Raw genomic sequence first — 21,275 nt, forward strand, 5'->3', positions numbered from 1 at the left:
TCTGCACTTGCAATACGAACTTTATTTATAGGCAACGTTTCGGTCAAAGACCTTCTTCAGGCATCTAACTTTGTGTGCATTTTTCTTATTTTATATTTACAACATGGCCATGCTAGGAAATGTTTGTGTACGTGAAGAAAGTAATGTCCTTGAATGAGACAAACGCAGTCACGCACACACACACACACACACACACACACACACACACACACACACACACACACACACACACACACACACACACACACACACACACACACACACACACACACACACATCTCACTGCTAGGGCCTCATACACACACATCAATACAGATGCTCTTCTACTTTTCCAGAGGCTGCGACTTGTCCGTAAGCTCCTCCTCCTCCTCATCCTGCCCTTGGTCACAAAGCGAGGGATAGAGCAACTCCACGTAGAACTTGTAGGCCCCTGCCCCCATGACCCCTCCCACAAGGGGGGCTACTACAGGCACCCACCACCATGCGTTTCCAGCCCTGTGTGTGAGTGTGGAGAGAAAAGAGAAAATAGATTGAGTATCTCACAAAAGCAAACGTTGCTCAAACTTTTTATTTTATTTTTGTATTGTATTTAAGTGTGCGTGTGACGTGCGTGCGTGTGCTTGTACAGTATTACTACACTACCCGGGTCACTACACACACAAAGTATAGTAGAATTTCAGAAATAGATTGTGAGGACCATTTTTAGGCCAAGAATTATTTTTTTAATGGTTATACAGTAAACATGATATACTGTATTTAGGCTTGATTTGTGCAATGCACACCTGAAATGGCAGATCTGCATCACAGTGCTTTCTGAGCTTGTAGATCAGCTATTTTGAGTGCATGAAACAGGCACTCAATTTAAGTCAGACTTGAGGGTTAGGGTTAAAAACGGCAAAAAGTGGTAAAACATTGCTTTTATAAAAAGCAAGCACATTCCTTTTCAGATGGGGGTCCGCAGCCAAACACATCAGTTTGGGGACCCTGGGGTCCATGACACGCAAGTATATAAGTGCACTGTCCCGCTAGAGAGATATATATTACCTGAAGACGTCCGTTCCCCAGCCCGCCATGGCGGTGAAGACTCTGGGCGCCAGGTCTCTGGTGGGGTTGATGGCGTAGCCGCTGTTGCTGCCATGCGAGATGCCAATGACCAGCACCAGGAGGCCCTTGGCCAGGGGCTCGCTGCCCGCCGCCGCGGGCTGGTTCCTCTGGTCCGTTAGAGCCATCAGACACCCCAGCAGCATGGCCGTGCCAAACACCTGGCAGTGGCACACACACACACACACACGTCAACACAGAGATAATCACACCGTCATCCATCACACACACACACACACACACGCATCAACACAGACATAATCACACCATCATCTATCACACACACACACACACATACACACACACAGACACACACACACACAGACACATGCGTCAAACACAGAGATAATCACACCATCATACATCACACACACACGCATTTTGTGCTGTCTGCCACTGTTATTATGATCACCTAATTATGTGAGGTAATTGCTTCTTTTTTTCTTTTCTTTTTGCATAATCGTCATAATTGCTTGGATGTTGAAAAGTATTCATACATTTTCAGATTAATAGCAGAAATAGCATGATCTACAAGCTCACAATGCCTTGCGATGCGATGAGTTGTGAGCTTGTAGATCGGCTATTTCCGCAATTTTGAAAGTAAGCCATGCAGGGGTTTTCAACAGGGGGTCCGGGATCCCTAGGGGATCCTCAGAGTCAGAGTTACTACAGGAGGCCAAAGAATAGAACTTTAGCAATGTGTCCCTGCTTCATCTCTCTCTCTCTCTCAGCTAGGGGGTCCAGCTTGGGCTAGTTGTAAGCATAGGCATGCTCACCTGGTCGATTAAACCACCCTGTACAGTGAGGTATGGTGCAGGGTAGGTGGCAAAGATCCCAGCCGTGGCTTTGGAACCGGTCACTGTCAGGTTCCCTCCGCTGAACTCATGTATGGCATCTGTAATCACATAGTAAGTGAGAGAAGGTCATTTTCAGCGTTTATTATTTTGTTACAGTAGTGGTTCTCAAACATTTTCGTGTCAAGGACGCCCAAATTGATTTGGCCGCAGACCCCCATCTGAGAAGGTTTTTGGCCAGCAACGCCCAGAAGAGAAGATTTGTGGGGTTGTTTGTTTTTTAAGCTAAATTATTCACATTTTTCCAAATATGTTTTGAGATTTTTGAGGGGTGCTAGCCCCTCCTATATCCAGCTTTTAGTCAGTGTAAGTTCACAAACTTTGTCCTACACAAACATTAAATTCCCATTGACAATGAATGGACAATTTTACGTCAGTGTCTATTTTACGTCATGATGATAAGAGTGCCACGTCAGCTTGCGTCACTTCGTGCCACGCTGCCCGTGAAACTAAATAGTGAAGGTCTGCTATTTTTTAATAGCCAGCATATAAATTAATGAAATGGTTAAAATGATTGTGATGCTGGAATTCCCTCAAGGACCCCTGGTCCCCTGGGGGTCCCTGGACCCCACTTTGAGTACCGCTGGTCTTGTACACTGGTTTTGGGGCCTCGATCCTCCATTTTGGGGCCTCGATGCCCTCCCCTCCAAGAATAAATGTTCAACCAGTGAATCTAATAAACATTACACACAACTCTAACAATTACTAGTAGCATTCGTTTGGGATTTTATATGCTATTCAACATTTTAAATAGGCCTATTTATCTATTTGGTTTTGGACAAAGGACAGAGGAGGGATAGAGAGTATAGCCTATATCGGTAGAAGGATTCTGAGTTTGGAACTGCCAGGCAGGAGGCCTAGACTAGAGAAAGAAGTGTGAAGGAGGACATGAAGTTAGTTGGTGTGAGAGAACAGGGGGAGATGGAGGCAGATGATTCACTAGTGGTGACCCCTGAAGGAGCACAGCTGGAGATCTATTGAAAATATTAATATTTTCTATTGGAAGTATTTAGCTGGCTATGAACATCGGCCATTTGATAATATGTGAATGTTTTCAAAATAGCGAATCTACAAGCTCACAGCGCTTGTAGATTTGCAATACGTTTTTTTAAATGGCATCTTTGAGCTTCGGTCTATGCCTTTTCGATCAACCAAAAAAGAAATGTTGGATGTAATGTTAAATGTAATGATTAGTTATACTTTTAATATAAACTAAATTAAACTAAAAACTAAAAAGATAGAAAAAAAACGTTGTTTTTGAAACATTGTAACAAAACAACACAAATCTTGTATGAGCTCTAGAATTCTGTTCTTAATATCTGGCACAAAATATTTTCAGATGGGGGTTCCGTGCCCAAATTTAAATACATAGGCTATTGGAGGTTCTTGACATTTATGAAGGAACATTGGGAACATTATGAAGCAAGCCCAAACTAGAAAAAGTGCCCAGCTTCTGGGCACAGGTCTCCACCAGGAGGATAGGAGTGTGAGTGTGATGTTTGGCAAAATGTTTAGGAGCAATATAAACGTGTGTGTGTGTGTGTGTGTGTGTGTGTGTGTGTGTGTGTGTGTGTGTGTGTGTGTGTGTGACGTGGCTTGGCCTGTTGTAGCGCCACCATGAGGCTGATTTGAAAACTGTCAAGTGGCATTTCTTCCAAAGCCTAGTGGGAATACGCATGCACAGTTTCACCACAATCGGACGCTGCGTTGAGTAGTTGTGGCGATTTGTACAAAACGGGTACAAAGCGGGCTACTCCTGAAAAGTTTAGAAGCCAATCGTAGCCAATGAGGGTGGATTATGATAAATCAAACAAACCCGTCTTGATCACATGACTATGGAGAGCATGTGTACCGATTTGCGTGAAATTTGGATACAATCTGAAGGAGTAATATTAGAAAATGTGTTTTACATATGTCGTCCTCCTGGTGGCGCTATAAAGAGCAGATGTGAAAAATTCCAGGAAAACGTTTTTCCTTGGCCTCTAGGGAGTTGGCATACAAAGTTATCCACAGATCTGTGCAGTTAGAGGTAAAAACACTTTTCGGCCAGTTATAGCGCCACCATGAGGCTGAGTTGAAAATGTTCATGTGGCATTTCTTCCTCGGCCTAGTGGGAATGTGCGTGCACAATTTCATGGAAATCACACAATGTGTTCATGATTTGCAGCATTTTGTTTGAAACTGAGCACTCCTGCGAACTTTGGAAGCCAATCTTAGCCAATCAGGATGGAGTCTGAGAAATCTGAAAGACCCGTTTCGTTGAATGGCTCTAGAGAGACTGTGTACCAATTTGCGTGATGTTTGGACGAAATCTGTAGGTGTACTGTCCAAAAACTTGTTTTGCACAAAGCGGCCTCCTGGTGGCGCTATAACGTTCTGGAAATTTTGGGGCAGAGGTTCATCGTTGGCATCCAGGGAGTGTGTGTGCAAAATTTGGCATCGACCGGGTTAATGGTGCCGGAGATTAGCTGGTCACAGACGGAAGGACGGACGCACGGACGGACGGAGTGCAAAACATACTCTCTCCCCAAGCCTTCGGCCTGGTGGAGACAATAAGCAGCTATACTCTTCAGAAACAAGCTACTTTTACAGAAAAACAAACCACCAGCCTTTTTACTTTTTCCATAGGAAAAGTCTGGTGACAATTGCTAAGGAATTGACGTCATCAGCCAGCGCCGCTCCATCATGCATTTGTTTCTCACTTGTTGATAGACAAAACTGCTGCAGCTATAGTTCGAGACTCGAGAATGTAAACAAACATTTTACCGCAAACATGTGTGACAGCATGACAGATACAGGCAGCTACACTAGTGTACAAGTTGTAGTTGACGTACAGTATACCTGCCGGCTGTGTGGGGTGAGTTTACTAAACAGCAAGGGAAGGTTGCAGGCAATGCGTGCTCTGTTTGGAACTAATACGCAGCCACTGTGGCGACGGTTCTCCAGCGTCGGGGTGTCCCTGGTGGACCGGCCCGGTCTGTCGCCACGCATATGCGCGGCCGGGTGCTACAATGCGCTACTGAGAGTGGAGAAATGTTGGACCACGTTGAAAAAGTGGCAGGCAGAGCACAACAGCCAAGCACAATGCCAAGCCAAGTACGACACTGCTGTCGAGGAGGAGGATATAAACGAGATGGAGATGAGGATGGACAGTGGCATTCCTTCTGAAGGTCCCCCCATCAACCCTTCTGATGGTCCCCCCATCAATCCTTCTGAAGGTCTTCCCATCAACCACAATGAAGGTCTCCCCATCATCAGCCTCTCTGAAGGTCCCCCCATCAACCCATTTGCATTAAAGAGGTATCCAGACCCCCAGTACAAGAAAAGACTTAGTAATACAGAGGTATGTAACTCTGGTTCTCAACATGTGAGAGTGCTTAGATGACAAACAAAAAAAGTAATCAACCAACTATACTATAAAACTGGTAAAACATTGGCCCAAAAAATAGCTGATTTACAAATGCGAGGCATTGTGAGCTTGTAATAATAATAATAATAATAATAATAATAATAATAATAATAATAATAATAATAATAATAATAATAATAAATAATAAACTTTATTTATATAGCACCTTTAAAAAAAATGTTACTTACAAAGTAATTGCAATTATTTGAGATAATCACAATTATGTTGCATAATCATCATAATCGTTTCCTTGTTGAAAAATGTTTATACATTTTAAAATATGTTCTAAAAATAGCAGATATAAGCTGTAAGCATCAGTTATTTCCGCCATTTTCACATTTCTTTGAAAGTATAAAATGATTAAATATGTCAGTAATGTCTGTATATTTAAGTTATTTGTCATATCTGACCCGTGCAACTTTTGATTATGAAGCCTAAATAAGGCGGGTTTTTTTTCAACTATTACATTGTTAATCGCAATTACTTAATTTATTGCCAAGTTAAATGTTTTTAATCGTGCCAGTCATATTGCTTCACCTTCCTTCTCATAGGTGTATATCCAGTACCCCAGCAAAAGAGTGAGGCTACAGTGTGATACAGACGTGTCTGGAATCATTGAGCACCTCGCCAAGGGGAAGTGGAGGACGGCAGCCAAGCAGATTTTACTGCACTCGTATCTCGTTGAGGAATTGAAACCTGGATTCCTACAGATTGTCGATGGAGAGTGCCGCGTTCTCTGTGACCACAAGCAGAGTTTCGTGCTGCGCCGGTCTCCCGCGGATCAATTCAAGACTTTTTCATTCGCCGCCCTGGACAGTGACCTGAAGCGCCTGGCTCCGTTCATCTCCTCCATCTTCTCCACCATCACAAGGAACAGGTCTCAGCTCACTGCCTGTGCGGCTGTGGCCATCGCTCTCAGAGGGAGAGCGAACCGCTTGTCTGCGTTTTCCTACTACGTGAACAATGTGCTGCAGTTTTGTGGTGCCAGGGAGTCGGCGTTTAAAAGATTGTCCAAGCTAGGAATAACAACATCTCATACCTGTGCCATTCGAAATAAATTTGATTTTCGGAGAAGAGGATATCTTGGATATCTCGCCGGTAAAACTAAGACTGACGAAATGGCGGCTGGAGGTGTGGTTTAGGTTCTGTGTCATGTGCTATTTTCCATACACCTTGAAAACCTTAAATTGAATGCATTTGAGTATGTTTTCTTTTTTTTTTTTTACATTTTGACACCAAAGATCTGGTATGGGCCCAGTCCCTGGCACAAAATAATTTCAGCTCTAGGTCCACGGCCAAATAGATCAATTTTGGGGGTTCTTGACATGACAAAGTTTGAGAAGAGGGAAAAAATTATGGAGCCAATTAGTTTAAGTATAGTGTTTAATCTGCTGATATGCATACAATGTTTTGTGGGCACACTGCAGTTTTCATTAACTGAAGTAAGAACTACCCTGTGCTAGTGTGCTTTGACTAATTAAGCCCAAACCACACCGTCGTGTCGGGACAAAACCGTTTTTAAGGTAAACCACACTCATTGAGTTGCAAGGAGTTGCATTGCTGTGACCCTTTAGTGTGGTTTGGGCATAATTTGTTTCATAATTATCCATCTCTGTTCTGGTATCTACCTCTTTTATAGTCTTTCTTTTGTATCATTTGGCAATAAATGGAAATATTCAATTGACACGAAAATTTGATTGATTCTGATCATTTATTCTGATGTAATCACGCAAATATAGTTTCCATCGTTGTGTGTGACGTGTGTGTCCTTACCGTAGTAAACCATGTAAACCGTCCCGGCAGCCAGGAATGAGCCCAGAAACTGTGTGACAACGTACAGCGGCAGCATCCTCCACGCCAGACGGCCAAACACGCACATGGTAAACGACACTGCCGCATTCATATGTGCCCCTGGTACAACGGAAGAGTGAAGGTTATTTATGTCGGAATCGCACACTTCAGTAACTTTAAATACTTACAACCTGCCGTCGCCATTTGGCCGTGTCATTGTAAGATTCCTTAGGTAAAGATCACAGGTAAAGAACCTACCGTCGGTCTACTCTGAACAATAGGCAATCAAAATAACAATCTGTACATTTAACCCATTAAAACCGGGGAAGCATCTGTGTCATTTTAGATTTTAGCCTTGGCTATTCAAAGATCAAGATCTACAGGCTCACACCGCGTAACTTCGTCCCGTGCTGCAAGTATGTACATCTGCTATTTAGTTTTGGACAATTTTGAAAAAAAATGTAATTGTGACAACTGATTCAGATGGCATTTTGTATAGAATCGGCCTCTGGTCTGATACCAGGTAGCCTATCTGTTTAAATAACATGCTATCTAAATTGCATTTTTAACTTTGTGGTCAGCTCACTTCATCCCTATTAACCTACCTGAGACCTTCCCTCCGACGTGAACTCCCATGGCCACGCCCAGACCGAAGCCCAGGTGGATGCTGATGTACTGGCCAAACTCTCCCTGGCCTGTGACTACCTGGGCCACAGAACCCAAGCCAAACACCTGGAAGAGGACATCACAATCATTCATTAGTGTCAGAAGGCCAGTTGTCTGGATCAACGACAGGTCTGCTCAAGAGGGGCGTAACAGGGGCGTAACAAAAAAAAAAAAGCTAAACAGATTCCAGGTCTGGTCAGCCGCGGACGTGTGCAGGAAACGAACACGCGCGCGGCAATTTCGCGGGGCCGCACCCACATAAATACACTTGCTTTGTCAACACAGCCAACACAGCCAACAGCCTGCGTAGTAAATTCTTCACAGTAAAGTCCTGAGCCAGAGAGAGTGAACAAATCAAACCACAACCCATAAATGGTACATGTGGTTCCATTAGTTCACTCTCTCTGCAGGTGAAATAAACTCTCTTACCATCATGACATATGTGCACAGGGTCTCGGCGAGTCCCACTCGAAAAACCTCATTCTTGATCCAAGCCTGCAATACAGTTTTGCGGCCCTTCTTCTGAGGGCCCGGAAGTGCTGCTGGCCGCTCGTTCATTCTTTCCTCTTCTTTCCACCCTAATTTACTTGGGTTGATTTTCAGTTTTTGCTTTGTTTTCATGTACAAGTTAAAAGTTACTATAGTCCCCTCCGTTAACTGACGAGGATGAAATCGTCCTCGTCTGTAGAGGCCCTTAGCTCTATTCCACAACGCATCACTTTTTGCTGATCCCCTCTGCTTGCAAGCTTCCTTCCTTCCTTCCTCTCTCTCCTCTCTCTGTCTCCCTCTCTGACCCTCTCTCTCTCTCTTTATATCTCTCTCCTCTCTCTGTCTCCCTCTCTGTCTCTGACCCTCTCTCTCTCTCTTTATATCTGTAGTGAGTACCCCATGAAGTGTGTTCAAAGGTTAAGGCCTCAGCCCCCTCCTCCCTGTGACAAACACACAGGGCGTCCAATAGTTCAATGTCTCGGACTCAGCTAACAGGGTGAACAGGGTGAACAGCTAACAGAAGGCATACTGCCTTGTTATTAGAAAAAACAGGTTTTGTTCCTGTTGGCTAGACGGTAGACCAGTGGTTCCAGCTCAGTCAAGACCCAAAAGAGAAATTTGATCTCCCCCGTGAGTCCAGGACACAAACTAGTGAATATAGCTGATCTATACAAGCTGCAATTTTCCACTACTTCTTAAACTTCTTCTGGAATGTTGTGGGAAATATGAACTCAAATCTATATAGTATATTGTTCCATGCTAGTCTGTCTGGTCGTGTCTGTGAGCAACGATACCTTGGCCTGAAAGCCTGCCTTAATCCAATCAACCCTTTGATCAAGTTGTATGTAAAAGACCATGTCACACCTATTGTTTGTTATGAGACCCTGTTGGGCCTGAATAGGTATCACTGGGTAGTTCCTGCCTCAGGAGGGGGGCGACGGCCAAGACAGTCAGGGCGTCTGTATTGTATTGTTTATATGTTTATCTGTGGACCTGCTTCTGAGGTATAAGAGAGGACCTACGGAGAAGCTGAGGGGAGGGGAGTGGGATGGAGACAACGAGAGAGAGATGTACTGAGAGAGAAAGTTGGAGTGATACAGGCTAAGCCTGCTAGACTAGTAGATGTTGTTTGCTTGTTGCTGTTCTTCTGAATAAACTTCTAAGATATACATTCACCCGGATGGACATATATTATTTCCATAATAATGGCCAAACCTTTTTACATTTAAATGACAGCCAAACCTGAAATCATCATCTTTGGTCATGATTGCACCTCCATCACTTCCCATACTTTTGGCACTCTCAACCCCAAAACCTTGATAGCTCCTTTAAATTCGACAAACAAATAGCCTCCGTTATCAAAACTGTGCTTTTGCTCCTAGGCCTTCCTCTTCACATTAGAGCCGCCATTAGATTTTGACTTCTTTGCCCTTTAATCACAGCCAAGCTTAATTTTTTAACTTTTGGTTTGATCACCTCCTGTTCTTCTTGTTTGTTTGTCTGACTGTGTTTGATTGTATCAGATTGTAGTACTGATTGTATTTGATTGCATTTGGTCGATGTCAGTCGTTTTTAAATGTGCTTTATAAATAAAGTTTGATTTGATTAGATGTTTCATTTATTTATGGAAATGATTACATAGGAAACAGAAAAAAGGAGATAGCCTACTGTATTTACTATTTACTCATAAACCATAAAAAAATCCCAAAGATGGGTCCCGACTCCCGACCCATCATCTGGGAAACAGTTGGCTAGAGTAGACCACAACTCAAATGTTCGACTGACTGGCTGACTGACTGACTGACTGACTGACTGATCCCTGATTATAATTTGTTTTATTTATTGATACATTGAGAGAAACACAGTTTTATGCCACTGTCTCTCAAGGAGATCCATCTTTAAATCCATAATCTTTGAGTTTGAAGTACACATCATGATCTCAGTGTCAAGAAGAACTTCAGTTCCCATATCTCTTGGAACCAATGAGAGAGCGTGGCTTCCCTCTAGTGGTTCATACGTGTATTACATTGGCCATTACATTTTTGCCTATTACGCATTACAATAGCCTGGCTGCAATTGAACACCTAACCACCAGGGAGCCCCCTGGACCTGGGTTAAATGCATGTTGTTTGTTATGGCTAATATTGGCTATATTTCTATATTTTATTATATAGCACTTACCTTATTTAAGCATGAGAGACAAGTTTGATTCACGAATTATGGAATTAACGGTAATTTGGGGGTTTCTTTTCTTTTTTATTTGAAAAATAACTGTAGGCCTACTCACTGTAGGCTATCTGAGGTCAACAATGAGACAGAACGTGAGTCAGTCAGCGGTCTTATTAGTTATAATGATAAGTGTAAGACAAGTGCAGATATCAGCAGCAGGCAGCACTGACTGATGGCTGTCATGATTGCATCAAATGAAAACCATCTAAGGAAACAATATAATAAACCTTTTCAGAGGAACATCATTCACACACAATGTTCACATGAATGCACAATTTAAAAAAAACTGTTTATTAATATAGGTTGAATTGTTTTTGGTTTTAAATTTATTTATTTATTCTGTTATAATTCGGTTAGATGTCCCTTTGCCTGGCTGGCCTCTCACACAATCTGAAAACTTCCTCAGCTCAAATATAGGCTACATTTGGGGAGCCTTATTTTTTCTTTTCCCTTTTTAAGCCTCTTCAGTCTTTCTTTCTTTCTTTCTTTCTTTCTTTCTTTCTTTCTTTCTTTCTCTTTCTTTCTTTCTTTCTTTCTTTCTCTTTCTTTCTTTCTTTCTTTCTCTTTCTTTCTTTCTTTCTTTCTTTCTTTCTTTCTTTCTTTCTTTCTTTTACATATACAACAGTAAAAACTATACGATCCCTTTCCTGTTAATGGAAATAATGATGTGTCAATAATATGTAGCCTATTCCTCACCAACAAACCGGAGGCAGAATTCAAAGAACAAAGGCTAGGCCTAACAATGATTTGAAAACGTGAACATGCATGCATTATGAGGAAATCGTCGACCTATCCAATAATTACATTGTATTGTGGCTTCAGAATTAAGTTATAACGTTATTTAATATCTTTTATTCAAAACACAACGCTCTCCGCCGCCCCCTATCGCATTGATTTCACCCTAAGGCTACACAGTACACAGTGCAACTTGTCAGTTAGTGGCTTATGATGCTCTGTCTGTCTGGGTCTGCCAGAATGGAAGAACATCTGGAAAACTGTGAACATGTGTCCCTTCCCTTGTGTTGCCAAGCATGATGTAATGCAGTGGTTCTCAAACTGTTTCATGTCAAGGACCCGAGCCCCTATACAATATTTTATGGCAGGATCCCCCTGTACCCCAGGGGCCTGAGGTGGGGGGAGCCCTGCCCCATGGGACTCCCACAACGAGTCGACTCCTATATGTGGGTTCCCTGGTCCCCACTTTTTAGAACCACTAAGGGCCAGGTTGATCACTGCAAAGTCCCACACAAATTGCAGGAAACTCTGCAGCTCTCCTATTTTCTGGTGTGTCAACCAATCCTTAAATAATGACCATATGGGTCAGTGTTCAGTGGTGAACCCACTGGGTCAAATTGGAAGCGATGACAAATAAATGCGGTTATGAAGAGACACATTTGAAAGTCGGAACACTATACAATAATTGAAGCTGATAAATGCATACTATCTCCTGATCAGATTCGATTGCAATCTACATGAAGTAAATATACTATGTGTTTATTAAATAGACATAGATAGAGACCGGGATACACCTATAGCACTATCATCAGAAAATACCTTTTTAATAGACAAACATTTTTGTTGAGCGACAGTATAGCTCAGGAGGTATAGTGGTCTGTTCGACTTCGATCCAAGGTTCCCCCAGAGTTAGTGTTTGAAGTGTCCTTGAAAAAGACACTGAACAGAATGGTTGTGTGTGCGTGTGAGTGTGTGAGTGTGTGTGTGTGTGTGTGTGTGTGTGTGACTCATGGCAGCTTAAGCTTAAGGTACTGTTCAGTAGACCAGTTTGTGGTCGGGAAAGGGAACAGGAAAGGTAAAAGCCACATATTTACCCACATAGTTACAAAAAACAACCATGATATTGTACAATCCACATGTGTGTGTGTGTGTGTATAAAACAGATGTTTTGTTTTATATTTACAGGCAACAAAGTCTTATGCACACCTAAATGCTCTGAGATGGGTGCGTAGGCAGGGCTCAATGTACTCAGAAGAATGTGCACAAAGACCCAAACACCGTCTGCACTTGCAATACGAACTTTATTTATAGGCAACGTTTCGGTCAAAGACCTTCTTCAGGCATCTAACTTTGTGTGCATTTTTCTTATTTTATATTTACAACATGGCCATGCTAGGAAATGTTTGTGTACGTGAAGAAAGTAATGTCCTTGAATGAGACAAACGCAGTCACGCACACACACACACACACACACACACACACACACACACACACACACACACACACACACACACACACACACACACACACACACACACACACACACACACACACACACACACACACACACATCTCACTGCTAGGGCCTCATACACACACATCAATACAGATGCTCTTCTACTTTTCCAGAGGCTGCGACTTGTCCGTAAGCTCCTCCTCCTCCTCATCCTGCCCTTGGTCACAAAGCGAGGGATAGAGCAACTCCACGTAGAACTTGTAGGCCCCTGCCCCCATGACCCCTCCCACAAGGGGGGCTACTACAGGCACCCACCACCATGCGTTTCCAGCCCTGTGTGTGAGTGTGGAGAGAAAAGAGAAAATAGATTGAGTATCTCACAAAAGCAAACGTTGCTCAAACTTTTTATTTTATTTTTGTATTGTATTTAAGTGTGCGTGTGACGTGCGTGCGTGTGCTTGTACAGTATTACTACACTACCCGGGTCACTACACACACAAAGTATAGTAGAATTTCAGAAATAGATTGTGAGGACCATTTTTAGGCCAAGAATTATTTTTTTAATGGTTATACAGTAAACATGATATACTGTATTTAGGCTTGATTTGTGCAATGCACACCTGAAATGGCAGATCTGCATCACAGTGCTTTCTGAGCTTGTAGATCAGCTATTTTGAGTGCATGAAACAGGCACTCAATTTAAGTCAGACTTGAGGGTTAGGGTTAAAAACGGCAAAAAGTGGTAAAACATTGCTTTTATAAAAAGCAAGCACATTCCTTTTCAGATGGGGGTCCGCAGCCAAACACATCAGTTTGGGGACCCTGGGGTCCATGACACGCAAGTATATAAGTGCACTGTCCCGCTAGAGAGATATATATTACCTGAAGACGTCCGTTCCCCAGCCCGCCATGGCGGTGAAGACTCTGGGCGCCAGGTCTCTGGTGGGGTTGATGGCGTAGCCGCTGTTGCTGCCATGCGAGATGCCAATGACCAGCACCAGGAGGCCCTTGGCCAGGGGCTCGCTGCCCGCCGCCGCGGGCTGGTTCCTCTGGTCCGTTAGAGCCATCAGACACCCCAGCAGCATGGCCGTGCCAAACACCTGGCAGTGGCACACACACACACACACACGTCAACACAGAGATAATCACACCGTCATCCATCACACACACACACACGCATCAACACAGACATAATCACACCATCATCTATCACACACACACACACATACACACACACAGACACACACACACACAGACACATGCGTCAAACACAGAGATAATCACACCATCATACATCACACACACACGCATTTTGTGCTGTCTGCCACTGTTATTATGATCACCTAATTATGTGAGGTAATTGCTTATTTTTTTCTTTTCTTTTTGCATAATCGTCATAATTGCTTGGATGTTGAAAAGTATTCATACATTTTCAGATTAATAGCAGAAATAGCATGATCTACAAGCTCACAATGCCTTGCGATGCGATGAGTTGTGAGCTTGTAGATCGGCTATTTCCGCAATTTTGAAAGTAAGCCATGCAGGGGTTTTCAACAGGGGGTCCGGGATCCCTAGGGGATCCTCAGAGTCAGAGTTACTACAGGAGGCCAAAGAATAGAACTTTAGCAATGTGTCCCTGCTTCATCTCTCTCTCTCTCTCAGCTAGGGGGTCCAGCTTGGGCTAGTTGTAAGCATAGGCATGCTCACCTGGTCGATTAAACCACCCTGTACAGTGAGGTATGGTGCAGGGTAGGTGGCAAAGATCCCAGCCGTGGCTTTGGAACCGGTCACTGTCAGGTTCCCTCCGCTGAACTCATGTATGGCATCTGTAATCACATAGTAAGTGAGAGAAGGTCATTTTCAGCGTTTATTATTTTGTTACAGTAGTGGTTCTCAAACATTTTCGTGTCAAGGACGCCCAAATTGATTTGGCCGCAGACCCCCATCTGAGAAGGTTTTTGGCCAGCAACGCCCAGAAGAGAAGATTTGTGGGGTTGTTTGTTTTTTAAGCTAAATTATTCACATTTTTCCAAATATGTTTTGAGATTTTTGAGGGGTGCTAGCCCCTCCTATATCCAGCTTTTAGTCAGTGTAAGTTCACAAACTTTGTCCTACACAAACATTAAATTCCCATTGACAATGAATGGACAATTTTACGTCAGTGTCTATTTTACGTCATGATGATAAGAGTGCCACGTCAGCTTGCGTCACTTCGTGCCACGCTGCCCGTGAAACTAAATAGTGAAGGTCTGCTATTTTTTAATAGCCAGCATATAAATTAATGAAATGGTTAAAATGATTGTGATGCTGGAATTCCCTCAAGGACCCCTGGTCCCCTGGGGGTCCCTGGACCCCACTTTGAGTACCGCTGGTCTTGTACACTGGTTTTGGGGCCTCGATCCTCCATTTTGGGGCCTCGATGCCCTCCCCTCCAAGAATAAATGTTCAACCAGTGAATCTAATAAACATTACACACAACTCTAACAATTACTAGTAGCATTCGTTTGGGATTTTATATGCTATTCAACATTTTAAATAGGCCTATTTATCTATTTGGTTTTGGACAAAGGACAGAGGAGGGATAGAGAGTATAGCCTATATCGGTAGAAGGATTCTGAGTTTGGAACTGCCAGGCAGGAGGCCTAGACTAGAGAAAGAAGTGTGAAGGAGGACATGAAGTTAGTTGGTGTGAGAGAACAGGGGGAGATGGAGGCAGATGATTCACTAGTGGTGACCCCTGAAGGAGCACAGCTGGAGATCTATTGAAAATATTAATATTTTCTATTGGAAGTATTTAGCTGGCTATGAACATCGGCCATTTGATAATATGTGAATGTTTTCAAAATAGCGAATCTACAAGCTCACAGCGCTTGTAGATTTGCAATACGTTTTTTTAAATGGCATCTTTGAGCTTCGGTCTATGCCTTTTCGATCAACCAAAAAAGAAATGTTGGATGTAATGTTAAATGTAATGATTAGTTATACTTTTAATATAAACTAAATTAAACTAAAAACTAAAAAGATAGAAAAAAAACGTTGTTTTTGAAACATTGTAACAAAACAACACAAATCTTGTATGAGCTCTAGAATTCTGTTCTTAATATCTGGCACAAAATATTTTCAGATGGGGGTTCCGTGCCCAAATTTAAATACATAGGCTATTGGAGGTTCTTGACATTTATGAAGGAACATTGGGAACATTATGAAGCAAGCCCAAACTAGAAAAAGTGCCCAGCTTCTGGGCACAGGTCTCCACCAGGAGGATAGGAGTGTGAGTGTGATGTTTGGCAAAATGTTTAGGAGCAATATAAACGTGTGTGTGTGTGTGTGTGTGTGTGTGTGTGTGTGTGTGTGACGTGGCTTGGCCTGTTGTAGCGCCACCATGAGGCTGATTTGAAAACTGTCAAGTGGCATTTCTTCCAAAGCCTAGTGGGAATACGCATGCACAGTTTCACCACAATCGGACGCTGCGTTGAGTAGTTGTGGCGATTTGTACAAAACGGGTACAAAGCGGGCTACTCCTGAAAAGTTTAGAAGCCAATCGTAGCCACATGACTATGGAGAGCATGTGTACCGATTTGCGTGAAATTTGGATACAATCTGAAGGAGTAATATTAGAAAATGTGTTTTACATATGTCGTCCTCCTGGTGGCGCTATAAAGAGCAGATGTGAAAAATTCCAGGAAAACGTTTTTCCTTGGCCTCTAGGGAGTTGGCATACAAAGTTATCCACAGATCTGTGCAGTTAGAGGTAAAAACACTTTTCGGCCAGTTATAGCGCCACCATGAGGCTGAGTTGAAAATGTTCATGTGGCATTTCTTCCTCGGCCTAGTGGGAATGTGCGTGCACAATTTCATGGAAATCACACAATGTGTTCATGATTTGCAGCATTTTGTTTGAAACTGAGCACTCCTGCGAACTTTGGAAGCCAATCTTAGCCAATCAGGATGGAGTCTGAGAAATCTGAAAGACCCGTTTCGTTGAATGGCTCTAGAGAGACTGTGTACCAATTTGCGTGATGTTTGGACTAAATCTGTAGGTGTACTGTCCAAAAACTTGTTTTGCACAAAGCGGCCTCCTGGTGGCGCTATAACGTTCTGGAAATTTTGGGGCAGAGGTTCATCGTTGGCATCCAGGGAGTGTGTGTGCAAAATTTGGCATCGACCGGGTTAATGGTGCCGGAGATTAGCTGGTCACAGACGGAAGGACGGACGCACGGACGGACGGAGTGCAAAACATACTCTCTCCCCAAGCCTTCGGCCTGGTGGAGACAATAAGCAGCTATACTCTTCAGAAACAAGCTACTTTTACAGAAAAACAAACCACCAGCCTTTTTACTTTTTCCATAGGAAAAGTCTGGTGACAATTGCTAAGGAATTGACGTCATCAGCCAGCGCCGCTCCATCATGCATTTGTTTCTCACTTGTTGATAGACAAAACTGCTGCAGCTATAGTTCGAGACTCGAGAATGTAAACAAACATTTTACCGCAAACATGTGTGACAGCATGACAGATACAGGCAGCTACACTAGTGTACAAGTTGTAGTTGACGTACAGTATACCTGCCGGCTGTGTGGGGTGAGTTTACTAAACAGCAAGGGAAGGTTGCAGGCAATGCGTGCTCTGTTTGGAACTAATACGCAGCCACTGTGGCGACGGTTCTCCAGCGTCGGGGTGTCCCTGGTGGACCGGCCCGGTCTGTCGCCACGCATATGCGCGGCCGGGTGCTACAATGCGCTACTGAGAGTGGAGAAATGTTGGACCACGTTGAAAAAGTGGCAGGCAGAGCACAACAGCCAAGCACAATGCCAAGCCAAGTACGACACTGCTGTCGAGGAGGAGGATATAAACGAGATGGAGATGAGGATGGACAGTGGCATTCCTTCTGAAGGTCCCCCCATCAACCCTTCTGATGGTCCCCCCATCAATCCTTCTGAAGGTCTTCCCATCAACCACAATGAAGGTCTCCCCATCATCAGCCTCTCTGAAGGTCCCCCCATCAACCCATTTGCATTAAAGAGGTATCCAGACCCCCAGTACAAGAAAAGACTTAGTAATACAGAGGTATGTAACTCTGGTTCTCAACATGTGAGAGTGCTTAGATGACAAACAAAAAAAGTAATCAACCAACTATACTATAAAACTGGTAAAACATTGGCCCAAAAAATAGCTGATTTACAAATGCGAGGCATTGTGAGCTTGTAATAATAATAATAATAATAATAATAATAATAATAATAATAATAATAATAATAATAATAAATAATAAACTTTATTTATATAGCACCTTTTAAAAAAATGTTACTTACAAAGTAATTGCAATTATTTGAGATAATCACAATTATGTTGCATAATCATCATAATCGTTTCCTTGTTGAAAAATGTTTATACATTTTAAAATATGTTCTAAAAATAGCAGATATAAGCTGTAAGCATCAGTTATTTCCGCCATTTTCACATTTCTTTGAAAGTATAAAATGATTAAATATGTCAGTAATGTCTGTATATTTAAGTTATTTGTCATATCTGACCCGTGCAACTTTTGATTATGAAGCCTAAATAAGGCGGGTTTTTTTTCAACTATTACATTGTTAATCGCAATTACTTAATTTATTGCCAAGTTAAATGTTTTTAATCGTGCCAGTCATATTGCTTCACCTTCCTTCTCATAGGTGTATATCCAGTACCCCAGCAAAAGAGTGAGGCTACAGTGTGATACAGACGTGTCTGGAATCATTGAGCACCTCGCCAAGGGGAAGTGGAGGACGGCAGCCAAGCAGATTTTACTGCACTCGTATCTCGTTGAGGAATTGAAACCTGGATTCCTACAGATTGTCGATGGAGAGTGCCGCGTTCTCTGTGACCACAAGCAGAGTTTCGTGCTGCGCCGGTCTCCCGCGGATCAATTCAAGACTTTTTCATTCGCCGCCCTGGACAGTGACCTGAAGCGCCTGGCTCCGTTCATCTCCTCCATCTTCTCCACCATCACAAGGAACAGGTCTCAGCTCACTGCCTGTGCGGCTGTGGCCATCGCTCTCAGAGGGAGAGCGAACCGCTTGTCTGCGTTTTCCTACTACGTGAACAATGTGCTGCAGTTTTGTGGTGCCAGGGAGTCGGCGTTTAAAAGATTGTCCAAGCTAGGAATAACAACATCTCATACCTGTGCCATTCGAAATAAATTTGATTTTCGGAGAAGAGGATATCTTGGATATCTCGCCGGTAAAACTAAGACTGACGAAATGGCGGCTGGAGGTGTGGTTTAGGTTCTGTGTCATGTGCTATTTTCCATACACCTTGAAAACCTTAAATTGAATGCATTTGAGTATGTTTTCTTTTTTTCTTTTTACATTTTGACACCAAAGATCTGGTATGGGCCCAGTCCCTGGCACAAAATAATTTCAGCTCTAGGTCCACGGCCAAATAGATCAATTTTGGGGGTTCTTGACATGACAAAGTTTGAGAAGAGGGAAAAAATTATGGAGCCAATTAGTTTAAGTATAGTGTTTAATCTGCTGATATGCATACAATGTTTTGTGGGCACACTGCGGTTTTCATTAACTGAAGTAAGAACTACCCTGTGCTAGTGTGCTTTGACTAATTAAGCCCAAACCACACCGTCGTGTCGGGACAAAACCGTTTTTAAGGTAAACCACACTCATTGAGTTGCAAGGAGTTGCATTGCTGTGACCCTTTAGTGTGGTTTGGGCATAATTTGTTTCATAATTATCCATCTCTGTTCTGGTATCTACCTCTTTTATAGTCTTTCTTTTGTATCATTTGGCAATAAATGGAAATATTCAATTGACACGAAAATTTGATTGATTCTGATCATTTATTCTGATGTAATCACGCAAATATAGTTTCCATCGTTGTGTGTGACGTGTGTGTCCTTACCGTAGTAAACCATGTAAACCGTCCCGGCAGCCAGGAATGAGCCCAGAAACTGTGTGACAACGTACAGCGGCAGCATCCTCCACGCCAGACGGCCAAACACGCACATGGTAAACGACACTGCCGCATTCATATGTGCCCCTGGTACAACGGAAGAGTGAAGGTTATTTATGTCGGAATCGCACACTTCAGTAACTTTAAATACTTACAACCTGCCGTCGCCATTTGGCCGTGTCATTGTAAGATTCCTTAGGTAAAGATCACAGGTAAAGAACCTACCGTCGGTCTACTCTGAACAATAGGCAATCAAAATAACAATCTGTACATTTAACCCATTAAAACCGGGGAAGCATCTGTGTCATTTTAGATTTTAGCCTTGGCTATTCAAAGATCAAGATCTACAGGCTCACACCGCGTAACTTCGTCCCGTGCTGCAAGTATGTACATCTGCTATTTAGTTTTGGACAATTTTGAAAAAAAATGTAATTGTGACAACTGATTCAGATGGCATTTTGTATAGAATCGGCCTCTGGTCTGATACCAGGTAGCCTATCTGTTTAAATAACATGCTATCTAAATTGCATTTTTAACTTTGTGGTCAGCTCACTTCATCCCTATTAACCTACCTGAGACCTTCCCTCCGACGTGAACTCCCATGGCCACGCCCAGACCGAAGCCCAGGTGGATGCTGATGTACTGGCCAAACTCTCCCTGGCCTGTGACTACCTGGGCCACAGAACCCAAGCCAAACACCTGGAAGAGGACATCACAATCATTCATTAGTGTCAGAAGGCCAGTTGTCTGGATCAACGACAGGTCTGCTCAAGAGGGGCGTAACAGGGGCGTAACAAAAAAAAAAAAGCTAAACAGATTCCAGGTCTGGTCAGCCGCGGACGTGTGCAGGAAACGAACACGCGCGCGGCAATTTCGCGGGGCCGCACCCACATAAATACACTTGCTTTGTCAACACAGCCAACACAGCCAACAGCCTGCGTAGTAAATTCTTCACAGTAAAGTCCTGAGCCAGAGAGAGTGAACAAATCAAACCACAACCCATAAATGGTACATGTGGTTCCATTAGTTCACTCTCTCTGCAGGTGAAATAAACTCTCTTACCATCATGACATATGTGCACAGGGTCTCGGCGAGTCCCACTCGAAAAACCTCATTCTTGATCCAAGCCTGCAATACAGTTTTGCGGCCCTTCTTCTGAGGGCCCGGAAGTGCTGCTGGCCGCTCGTTCATTCTTTCCTCTTCTTTCCACCCTAATTTACTTGGGTTGATTTTCAGTTTTTGCTTTGTTTTCATGTACAAGTTAAAAGTTACTATAGTCCCCTCCGTTAACTGACGAGGATGAAATCGTCCTCGTCTGTAGAGGCCCTTAGCTCTATTCCACAACGCATCACTTTTTGCTGATCCCCTCTGCTTGCAAGCTTCCTTCCTTCCTTCCTCTCTCTCCTCTCTCTGTCTCCCTCTCTGACCCTCTCTCTCTCTCTTTATATCTCTCTCCTCTCTCTGTCTCCCTCTCTGTCTCTGACCCTCTCTCTCTCTCTTTATATCTGTAGTGAGTACCCCATGAAGTGTGTTCAAAGGTTAAGGCCTCAGCCCCCTCCTCCCTGTGACAAACACACAGGGCGTCCAATAGTTCAATGT

At 43.2% G+C, this 21,275-nt stretch overlaps 2 protein-coding genes across 2 annotated transcripts; both read right to left on the reverse strand.

Moving 5' to 3' along the window:
* Positions 1-25: 25 nt before the first annotated feature.
* LOC306930430 (aquaporin-7-like) lies at positions 26-8,515 on the reverse strand. Its single transcript, XM_079511391.1, has 6 exons — positions 8,251-8,515; positions 7,761-7,887; positions 7,138-7,275; positions 1,878-1,996; positions 1,045-1,262; positions 26-495 (listed from the first exon to the last, which is right to left on the reverse strand). The coding sequence occupies exons 1-6, from the start codon at positions 8,440-8,442 to the stop codon at positions 324-326; spliced, it is 966 nt and encodes a 321-aa protein (XP_079367517.1). The 5' UTR covers positions 8,443-8,515; the 3' UTR covers positions 26-323.
* Positions 8,516-12,568: 4,053 nt separating this feature from the next.
* On the reverse strand, positions 12,569-21,003 carry LOC306929630 (aquaporin-7-like). Its single transcript, XM_079510243.1, has 6 exons — positions 20,739-21,003; positions 20,249-20,375; positions 19,626-19,763; positions 14,438-14,556; positions 13,613-13,830; positions 12,569-13,063 (listed from the first exon to the last, which is right to left on the reverse strand). The coding sequence occupies exons 1-6, from the start codon at positions 20,928-20,930 to the stop codon at positions 12,892-12,894; spliced, it is 966 nt and encodes a 321-aa protein (XP_079366369.1). The 5' UTR covers positions 20,931-21,003; the 3' UTR covers positions 12,569-12,891.
* Positions 21,004-21,275: the final 272 nt, after the last annotated feature.

This window comes from Electrona antarctica (assembly GCF_951216825.1).
Source record: "Electrona antarctica genome assembly, chromosome: 9".
Classification (NCBI taxonomy): Eukaryota; Metazoa; Chordata; class Actinopteri; order Myctophiformes; family Myctophidae; genus Electrona; species Electrona antarctica.